The sequence below is a fragment of the Crocuta crocuta genome, unplaced genomic scaffold (genome assembly GCF_008692635.1).
Source record: "Crocuta crocuta isolate KB4526 unplaced genomic scaffold, BGI_CrCroc_1.0 scaffold68, whole genome shotgun sequence".
Lineage (NCBI taxonomy): Eukaryota > Metazoa > Chordata > Mammalia > Carnivora > Hyaenidae > Crocuta > Crocuta crocuta.
Genome location: NW_027532426.1, coordinates 3,613,857 through 3,624,925, shown reverse-complemented (window position 1 = coordinate 3,624,925; position 11,069 = coordinate 3,613,857). Strand labels below are relative to the sequence as shown.

The 11,069-nt window shown below is 47.6% G+C and overlaps 1 protein-coding gene across 1 annotated transcript in view; it reads left to right on the top strand.

The window, feature by feature from the left end:
* The first annotated feature begins 522 nt into the window (after positions 1-522).
* The window catches only part of SOCS7 (suppressor of cytokine signaling 7), a 39,596-nt gene continuing 29,049 nt past the window's right edge, over positions 523-11,069 (top strand). Inside the window, exons 1-2 of the mRNA XM_077779150.1 lie at positions 523-570; positions 6,239-6,531. Of these exons, the coding sequence (XP_077635276.1) occupies positions 523-570; positions 6,239-6,531 (341 nt within the window). The remainder of the gene's footprint in view (positions 571-6,238; positions 6,532-11,069) is intronic.

Sequence of the window (11,069 nt, the reverse complement as noted above, 5' to 3'; positions counted from 1 at the left end):
TCGGGAACCCGGGGGTCCAGGCTGCCTGGGGGATCTGCAGGCTCAGGAGAGCCCAGGCAGAGGCTGGCTGGCCCCACACCTCCTCTGCTCGCTTTCTCTCTTCCTCTCTCCCTCTCTCTCTCACGCTGGGCTGTCTTGCCTGATTTTCCTTCTCTCTAACGTCATCAGCTGGCTTCTGGATGCAGTCATGAGGGCTCTGCCCCTCCTCTCTCAGTGTGACCCGCCCCCCCCGTTGGAAACCCTCTTAATCCCGGCACCACCCCTCTTCCCTCCTCCTCTCATCCAGCATCTGAGCTCCCTGCCCCCGCTCCCCACCCTACATCAGCTCCAGAGAGACATAAATGGGAGGAGAGAGGAAGAGACCAGTTGTTCTCTCCCTCCCTCCCCCCTCCCTCTGCCCTTTGCTCCATTAGGAGAGATGGGCAAATCCAGGATGGGGCGCCATGGCAACCGCAGATGAGCTTGTGCCCCTCTCTCCACCCCTTTGCTCCACTCAGCCTCCTGGCAGCAATTGCGACGGGCATGATAAAGGGCCAAGCTGCAGCTCCTGGCAATCTGCTCTGGCTGCTGGTATCCCCCTGTCACAGTGCTGCCGAACTGGAATTTGAGACTCAGGGTGGCCAGGGTGGGGAAGAGAGCCTAATATAACTACAATCAATCTTTGGACAAACTGTGGCAGTTTATTAAGTGTTTTTCATGTGCACTATCTCAATGAATCTTCCCCACAAGTGTGTCAGGGTCAGTCTCCTTATCCCCATTTCACAGATGCAAACACTGAGGCTCAGAGACTCACCTGAGATCACAAAGATGCTCACTTTAAGTTGAGACTCAGGGGCTCCTGTGTGGCCCAGTCAGTTAAGCATCTGACTCTTGGTTTAGACTTGGATCATGATCTCGCGGTTTGTGGTGTTCGAGCCCCTCATCGGGCTCTGTGCTGACAGTGCAGAGACTGCTTGGGATTCTCTCTTTCTCCCTCCCTCTCTGCCCTCCCCTGTGCACGCCCTCTCTCAAAATAAATAAATAAACTTAAAAAAAAGTTGAGACTTAAACGCAGAGTTCTCACTCTCCACACTGCCCCCGCCCATCAAACCCACCATGACCCTGTTATTCAACCTTAGAGACCTTAATAGAGCCTCCTTCCAGAGGAGTGAATCAAGGCCCAAAGAGGTAAAGACTTCCCCTAGGAGCACACTGTTGTTCGTGACAGAGTGGGGGCCCCCTCTAGGTCTTCACCTCCATGCTGGCGGGGGGGGGCTTTCTTCTCCAGCACCACAGAGGTAACAACCATAGCCAATGTGTGTGTGTGTGTGTGTGTGTGTGTGTGTGTGTGTGTGTGTGTGTGATGGGGACAGGGAGAAGAGAGCAAAGTTTTGCTTCTGCTTCTTCCCCTTTCATTTCGTCATCCTAAGTCCCGTCTTCTTCCTTCAAGACAACCGTACCTAACCTCCCTTGCTCTTCCTGGTTTTCTTACCCCTCACAGCCTTCCCTGCGTTGGACCCTTGCAGGTTGTCATAGAACAAATCTTCTGCCTTCCTCTCCCTCCCTCTTTCATCATGGGTGCTCCCCACTCACCCAGCCGCACATACACATGCCATCTCTTGGCTCCTTCCCCTCGTGCTCTGCCCACTCCCTGCAACCCTGGCTGTCCCAGAGCACTGTAGGAAGGAAAGAGTGGTGGTTGCTAAAAACTTCCCTTCGCAGGGAAGAGCTTTACAGGTGGGCTCTGCACACATTCTGCCTCGGAACCTAACTAGGGACATAATAGGTGGGAGGGGGGCGAGGGGGTTTGAGGACAACCCCCCATCAGAACCGCTATGATGTCAGACCTGGATGTGCCTGTAGCCCAGACCTTTCTCGGATAGAGAAGGAAACTAAAATGAAAACTGATGGCCAGTGAAATTGACCTTCTCAAAGCCACAAAGGCAATGAGCGGAGTCAGACCTGTATTATACATCCATATTCTCTCCGTGGCCACTCTGCTTCTGTGTGCTAAGAGAGGGGGACGAAGGGGGAAGTGACCCATTCCAAGTTCTTGGTCTTACTGGTTACTGTTAGCGGAGGGGCAGCAACACACTATAAAGACATAATAAGAATTCCCCCCCCCGCCAAGAAGCTTTTCATAATAATGACAACTGACATTTGGGTAGTGTTTTAGCATTTCTGTGTAGGTTTGCGTTCTACCCCCACAACAGACCAGTCGGTGGGGGAATTATTATTGAATTATTTTTACCAATGAAACACAGGTTCAAAGGCACTAAGTCGTTTGCTCTTGGTCATACAACTAGGAAGTGGAGTTATTAGGACTCAAGCTAGCTGTAAGGCTCCAGGGGAGCATCGTCTCCCTCATTGCTGCACCCCTGAAGCCCAGCCCATTGCTGAATGACTAAGTGAACCTCAGGACTGGCTTAAGTTCTCTGAGCTTTTATTTTTATTTGTTTTTAAGTAGGCTTCATGCCCAGTGCAGGGCCCAGTGGGGGGCTTCAACTCATGACCCTGAGATCAAGACCCGAGCTGAGATCAAGAGCTGGACCCTTACCTGACTGAGCCACCCAGGTGCCCTGTTCACAAACCTTTTAAACTAGGGTCCTACCACTGCAGAGACCACCTCAGTGAAAGAGATAGGTGTAGACACAAAACCTGCTCAGCAAATACACACAAGTCCAGCTGATACAAAGATACACTTCTTTTGCTTGGGCATTGAAGAAAATGGTGAAAGGCACTATTCTTTGCCCTATGTTAGAAAGAGCCTGGGTGGGGGTGCCTGGGTGCCAAAGTCATTTCAACTTCTGACTCTTGATTTCACCTCAGGTCATGATCTCACAGTTTGTGGGATCAAGCCCCGCATCAGGCTTTGTGCTGATAGCACTGAGCCTGTTTGGGATTCTCTTTCTCCCCCTCTCTCTGCCCCCTCCTGCTCCCACTCTCTTTCTCTCTCTCTCAAAATAAATAAACCTTTTTTAAAAAAACTTTAAAAAAGAGCCTGTGTGTGTTTCTTTGTGCCTCTGTGTGTTCTGGAGGAGCGGAGATACCCCAGATGGGGAAATGCCAGGTGGGGACATAGCTTCCCTCCCCAACCAAGACAGTAACTGGACAGCAGAGGGCGCTGCACAGCTACAGACCTTGCATTCATGGGCTAATTAATCGGTTCTGGGGCCAGAAAGGGTTTCCAGAGACAGCCAGGGATCTGGGGTGATCTTCTTAGGCCTCAGGGGTTCTGTGATCCTATAGCAATTTCTCTTCTTTTCTCCAGAAACCTGAGTGACACCTGAGAGGCAGCTGAGGGACAGAGGGTGGTTTTGACATCCACTGTACCTTTTTGAATTGTGGGCACTTAGGCAGACAACTCTCCGAGCTTCAGTTTCTTCATGGGCAAGGAAAGATACCGTGTCGTGCAGAATTGGAGACGAATTTGTATCAGGAGCCCCTTGCAAGGCATGGGGTTGAACAACTGTTCCACACTTATGTTTCAATGGCCCACTCTGTGGCAGGAATAGTCCTTGGCACTGGAGAGTCCATGAATGGGCAAAAAGCAAACCTGGCCCCGGCCCTTATGGAATTCATGGCTTCGTAGCGAAGGCAGATTTTAATCGAATAACCCCACAGGCAGATGAAAAATTACACTTGTGCAAGCAAGTGCAACAGAGGCGTGGTCTTGGAGCTGGGTATGGAGGATGTGCCTCGCAGGAAGATTTCTCTGAGGTAGTGAGGAGTGAGTTCAATCTAGGGAGGAGTAGGAGTTTACTAAGCAAAAAGAGAAGGGAAAAGACTTTCAAGAAGAGGGAACAGTATACGTAATGGCTGTATGTGTGTGAGCCTGACACCGGGCTGGTGGAACTGCAGGGGAGAGAGAGAACAAGGTGAAGGTTGGTGGGAGATGAAGCCAGAGAGAAGCAGGGATCAGATGACATAGGACCCCACAGGCCTCCTTACAGAGTTTTGTCTTTAGCCTAAAAAAGATGGGAAACTATAAAATGTTACAGTCACAGGTTATGGATAAATTTCCAATTTATTTATTTAATTTTAAATGTTTATTTCTTTTTGAGAGAGAGAGTGCGCATAGGGGAGTGGCAGAGAAAGAGAGAGAAACAGAGAGAGACAGAGGATTCGAAGTGGGCTCTGTGCTGACAACAGAGAGCCCGATGCGGGGCTCGAACTCACGAACTGTGAGATCATGACCAGAGCCAGAGCTGGACACTTAACTGACTGAGCCACACAGATGCACCTCCATTTTCTCTTTCAAAATCATTTTGAAGTAAACTCCACACCCACGGTGGGCCTCGAACTTACAACCCAGAGTTCAAGAGTTGCATGCTCTGCCCACTGAGCCAGCCAGTGCTGCAACAAATTTCCATTTTATTTATTTATTTAATGTTTTATTTATTTTTGAGAGAGAGAGAGATCGTGAGTGCGAGAAGGGCAGAGAGAGAGAGAGAGAGAGAAAGGGAGACACAGAATCGGAAGGAGGCTGCAGGCTCTGAGCTGTCAGCATAGAGCCCAATGTGGTGCTCGAACCCAGGAGCTGTGAGATCATGACCTGAGCCAAAGTCAGACACTTAACCGACTGAGCCACCCAGGCGCCCCAACAAATTTCCATTTTAAAATGTCTCTCTGGCTCCAGGACTCACATCTTCTTTGCCTCAATGCACCCTGAAGTGGAAAGCTGCTAAGTTCTGCTGGCTGATTCTTCCTTCTCATCTCTTGTAGCCCTCAACATCTCTCATGGGAGAATTGCAATGGTTCCTAACTGATCTCTCCACTTGCAGTCTCCAATGCAGTCCTCTCCTTCCCCTCCAGTCCGGCATCCTCTACACAACAAGCTTTATCTTATGTGATCTTCACAACATGCTTGCAAGTAAGTGAAGCAGCGATCCTTATCCCCATTTTGCAGATGGCAAAACTGAGGTATAAAGGTGCCGGAAGCTGGCTCATTCAGGACTGTGAAAGCCCAAATGTTAAAATTTCAGGAATTTTGCAAGCCAATCATAAAACACAGCCACTATTAAAAATTAAATTACACGCACTTAAAATTAAATGAGGTTTAAAACAAAGGTAATAAATTTTCAAAGCTCATCACTTTCTAATAATTTTACTATTATTACCCACTGACGCTCTTGGGGTTGTTATCGTATCTGCGTGATGAAGCTACTACATAAGGGTATGTTACTGCTCATCTCTTTTTAACTCCATGTTCAGTAACAACGTGTGCGGTAGATTAAAATCAGCCAGGGTAGGAATATTTACACCATGGATATTAGCGAATGCTACAAATCAGGGCCTTGATTTATCATTTTGTGGATTATCTATATTTAAGAAAGTGATGGAGAAAAAGTTAACAACTCAGATTTAAATTTAATGTTAGGACTAGAGTCATTACAATGTGAATAGCAAAAACATTGAGAAAATGTTTTCAGTATTTGAAAGCTCTTTTCTGATTCAGCAAGCAACTCACTCCCATAATAGGACCCTCTTTATTTTTTCATTTTCCTCTTACAGTGACATTGAGGAAAACACCAACCAACATTCATGTTGCAATTCCTTGGTCAATTGATACCAGAGGCTACCCATACAACAGTCTGCCAAAAATCAATGATTTTTTTTTTTCACTTTTGGGGTTCTTGGGTGGCTCAGTCAGTTAAGCATCCAACTCCTCATTTTGGCTCAGGTCAAAATGAGAGATCGAGCCCTGCATGCGGCTTGACGCTGACAGCACGAAGCCTGTTTGGGATTCTCTCTCTCTCAAAAATCAAATAAACTTAAAGAAAAAGATTTTTATTTTTAAATAATGTCTACACCCAAAGCGGGGTTCACAACCCAGAGATCAAAAGTCGCAAGCTCTATGGATTGAGCCATCCAGGCGCCCCAATGAAAGGATTCTTGAGAATCAGTGATATGGAATTGGCAACTGTATACTATTATTATCTTTGCAAATTGTGTGCTGTACACCTTTACATCAGTAAAATTAATAATAAACATATGTACCCATTATGTATGCATATATTGCTCTCTTCTCTCCAGAAATGTCCAACATTTATCAGCACACCACTGGTTCTAGAACGCACATTATTCATGTGTCATTCCATCAATATTCACTGGATGCCAGCAGGGATACACATAGTCAATGGAGAAATGCTCCACCGCACCAGAGAGGGGCGGTTTTGGCCTCGGCGCCCGGGAAGTGAAAAGCAAGGGTCGGGGCAAGGGACCAACCGCCAGGCGAGAAGCAGCCCACGGCCAATAGCGGCCTAGGCCGCACTTCACGTCACGCTCCGTGGAGGCCGGCGCGAGCACGCCCTGGNGTGGCTGCCCCTGCCCGTGCCCCCCGCAGCCGCCCCCTCCGCAGCCCCAGCCCCCTGCTGCCGCCCCGCAGGCCGGGGAGGACCCCACGGAAACGAGCGACGCGCTGCTGGTCCTGGAGGGCTTGGAGTCGGAGGCCGAAAGCCTGGAGACGAACAGCTGCTCGGAAGAGGAGCTCAGCAGCCCGGGCCGCGGAGGAGGAGGGGGCNGGGGCTGGCCGACAAACTTCGTTTTCTTGTTTCATTTCCCTTTCATTCTGCAAACAAGATCCTAACCGTTCTTACGAGATGCTTGTCCTAAGGAGACAGAGAGGCTTGGGGCTAAAGGTGGCGACCTCACCCATTAGGTCAGACCACTAATGGTGGGAACAGCTTTCATTCTAAGGGTTCAGCATCTCTCCTGTTGGGAGATGGTTTGAAACCATCCCCTGACCCCGACCCTGGCCTCGATTTTAAAGTTTTCCCAGGTGTCTGTCTGACATTACTCCTGGTGGGGAGGCTGCTGCAGATGTTTGGTCTTTGGGGCAAAAAGTTGGTGTTGTGACCACCTTGCTTACCGGTTCTGTGCACCAGCACCCCACCCCTTTCACACTCACACGGACAAATGATGCAACACACTTGTGCAGTTGTAGGCCAGCAATCGTTTGGGCACCTCTGTTCCAAACGTTTATTTATCTTTTAAAGTTTTAATTTATCTTTAAGTAATCTCTACACCCAGCGTGTGGCTGGAACTCATTCTGAGGTTAAGAGTGGCACGCTTTTCGTACTGGGCCGGCCAGGTGCCCCTCTACTCAAAACGTTAATATTTTCCTGGTTGGTTCCTTAGATATACTTGGTATCTCAAGCCCGTGTGCTGACAACACTGTGAGAATAGAAAATGGCTTGCCCTCCAGCCCTTGTGAATGTTCTAAGCGTGAGATATAGACATGGGTGTCTGAGTTCTAGGCCAAGTGATGAAAATTCCAAACTTAGATGTTGATTTTTTTTTTTCATCTGCGTTTCTGAAGGATGGACAGCACTGTTAGATCTGTATTTGGGTTTAGAAAACTGTCAACTTTTGTGTCAAGAAGTGAGACTTCCCTTGTGGTAACTGCTATTGTGGTTTGCACTGCTCACTGGGTTCTTACAAAGATTGGAAATTGGTCTTGGTGCAGCTCGTATGATGGATTCCTGAGACATATGGGCAGCCACAACCCAAGGCTGAAGAACGGGTAGACCGGTACATTTGGGAACTTGACCGTGTACCAGAATCACATGGGGGAGCTTTGGGCAAAGATCAGTCTGTGTGAGGGCCCAAGAATTTGAATTTCTACAGAGTTTCCCCACTTGGCCCTGAGTGTGACCTGGACTGGGAACCACGACTCATCCATGGACTTCTTCCTCGGGAGTTTGGGTACTCCAAGAGGAAAGCGTGGGCTCAGTGTTGACTTTGCTCCCCTTTCTGACCAGCTGTGCTCATCTTGGGGGTCAGACCAAACCCAAATTCCCCGAAAAGGTCAATAGGTCGATGTGTGTTGCCTCCTGAGGTGGACCTGTTTTTCTGCATTTGCTTCCCGGTGAACTTCTGCTGGGAGCTCAGGTCTCGAAAAACATGTGGCTGCCGGAACAGCTTTTTTTAGTAATAGGCTCTGCATTCAATGCTCCACTTGACCAGCGCAGATGAAATTTTCATCAGGTTGGGGGAAGGCAGGGTGAAGTTGTGGGTAATGACATAGGATAGACTGCTAATTTTCTTGTGGTTTGTCTTGCCTTTGTTCCATATTGACCAAGACTTGGTCTAAGATTCCAGAGACGCCAAATATGAGGTGTGGCGTGAAATTAGCTGCTACGTCTAATAGATTAGGAAGAGGGAAATACATATAATGTTATACGGTGTTTTGCCTTTGGAAGCAGAATTTAATGGTCATTGGCTGCTCTTCCTCACACGAAGCACAATACAGATTTCTGCTGCAGAGCAAATTGGGCTGTAGCTCTGCAAAGAAGCTTAGTTCAGGGCACTGGAGAATTACATTTTTTGGTCCAAGGGCTTTTTCTGATGAATTGAAGAAGAGCTCGGTATTTGTGTATGAACATTTGGTTGACTGCTATTAGGAGGCAGCGTGTCGTACAGATAACGTGAACATCTGGATTCCACTCCCAACTCCAGCATCAGCTGGGGAATGAGGCCAGTTTTGTCGTCTTCTGTCATCTTCATGCTTCCTCTTTTTTTTTTTCATCTGTAAAATGGGAGTGATTCTTGTTCCTGTCCTTGTAGGAAGAGACTGAAGACAGGAGAAACTGAGCTGGAATATTTTGTGCCTTTGGAGAAGTAATAAGATTGAACTGTTATTTTTTTTTTTTTTTATGCTTAGGATTTGATGCTGTTAGATTTGCTTGTTAGCTTTTCCACAGCTTACTATGTGCCAGTCTTGTTGGCAGCCTCGCCGCTGTGAGAAACTGGGTAGGTCTGGCCAGGGTAGTTGTGATTTCTATGGATCCGCACCTTCTAAGTAAGTCCACCCTGTTGGGAGGAAGGATGAGTTTGGAATTTTAGCCTGTTCTCTTGTTTTGATTGGGAGGGACCTGGAAGCAGCGAGAAATGTCAGTCTTTTGCCGGAAGGTATATGCCTGCCTCCTCATTGTTGGTTTAGAGTTAATTATCAGTCTCTGCTGCGGTCTTTGCTGTATCTTTTGGCGCTTTTCAGTAACCTCTGGGTGTGATTCTCTGTGCCCTTCTCATCTACCTTTCCCACAGCAATCACTGGAAAGTACTTCCTGTAGTCCTGATAAAAACCTTAAGCGTTTCCATATCTTAACATTAAGCAAACCTTTAGTTGCTTTTATATTTTTTGGAGTCTGCTAAGTGGACCTGCCTGGATATACTGAGTCTCAAGACTCCTATGAATTCGCTTAGAGAACTCTTTTCAAGTGAGGGAAGAAATGGGCCCCCCAACTAATCAGGTTTCTGTTCTGGAGAACTGGGCTAGGCCTTGTAACGCACATATGTTGGAATTCAAAGAGCTGGGCTTGATGCCTGTGGGCCTTGGTGTGATATAGAATTGCTATTTCAGGAAAACCAGTGACGTTCCCTTGTCTGTTTCACATATGCTGAGCTGATTGTCTTCCTTTGTAGTTGGTGAGGAGTAGCATTTGACCTCACCTTTTCAGATCATCATGGAATATGCACATCGTTGGTAATGGGTACCTTGTTAGTTTTTCAAGGTTTGTCCTTTCTGAGTTAACAGTTGAGGCTACCGCTGTCGGTTTTCATAGTTGTGAGGTGGAAAAATGGAGAACAGTTCTGTAGTGGTTTGCTATCTATTTGTTTGGAAAGAAAGATACAATTCTGGAAAGAGAGGCAGGCTCCCTTGGCATCGGTTTGGGGCCCTGCTGTCATGGACAGACCTGAGACATGAGGAGACATTGGAAAGTCTTTCCTGTTTCCTTGGGTCTTCAGGTCTAAGGGGGTCTTTTTGAGAAGTAGCATGACATGCTAGAGCAAAATGATTTTATGGTGTGTGCTGAGGAAGTTCTGACTTTATGTTTGGGTTTTGGGTCCATACTCCATTGATCTTTTCAACAATTTTTCCACAAAGCGGTTGTGGTTGGCATCTCTCTTTCGGAATGAGCAACCTAGCTTCAGAAATCTCTGTCCATTTGGGCCCATGTCTTTCACTCCTTAACATTTTCCCCGCTAATATTCTTAGGTTTTAGACCTTGGACTGCGTCTCTTGGCTTTCCCGTGGAAGTTCCCTCCATAGGTTCTTTGGTTGGTTTATGATGGAGTTTTGGATCTGACCTTGCTGCACAGATGTCTGTGTATTGGAACTAAAAATGAACACATGGTTTTTGTGCCTGTAGCACATGAACAGACACTGGCTTATGACGTGTTGGAAATGGCACAGGCTGGCTGACTTGGCACCGTGTGCTTTAGCAGGGGCAGAGGTAAATTGTGGCCACGAAAGCTGATCTGTGGACATCCTAGTTTGGGAGTTACTGTAGAAAAGGACGTGGGTAAGACTCAGGATATCAGTAGAGGGGATTCATGGGCAAGAGAGGAGGGAGGACATTATTCTTTCATTGTTCATATTCTAGGTTTCAGGGAATTTGAAAAGTGGCCAATGGTTTTCTCAATGTGTTGTCGGCCCGTCTAGTCTAATGCTTTTAACTCATCGTATCCCACAGATCTGTGGCTGTACAGTGAGTAATTTGCAGAGTGGAAATGGACAGAGGCATTCTCTTTGTTATCTGTAGCACAAGCAATGCGTAGCTGACACACAGGACTGCTAGCCTTAAAGAAGACCTTTGCCTTAGGTCTTCTGCTGCCCCTGTCCTTTCCTGCCACCTGAGGTATACCCCACCAAATCCTACCCCGCCCTACCCCTCAAGTCTTCCTGCTGCTAAGATGCAAGTGGCCCACTGGCAAAGTTATGATGACTTAACTTTACACCCTGATGCTTGTCAGGGTGATCTGAGGAGGAAGAAAATAACAGTGGGATGTAGTATAGAAGGTTTAGTTAAAAATGTTACTGGAGCTGAATCATTCGTGTTGCGTCCCCAGAACAGCACATCCAGGGGCGCCTGGGTGGCTTAGTCGGTTAAGCATCTGACTTTCGCTAGGTCATGATCTCGCGATTCGTGGGTTCGAGCCCCGCATCGGGCTCTGTGCTGACTGCCAGCTCAGAGCCTGGAGCCTATTTCAGAGTCTCTGTCTCCCTCTCTCTCTGACCCTCCCCAGCTCACGCTCTCTCTCTCTCTCTCACCTAGAAATAAAAAAAAAAAAAACAAGCACATCCT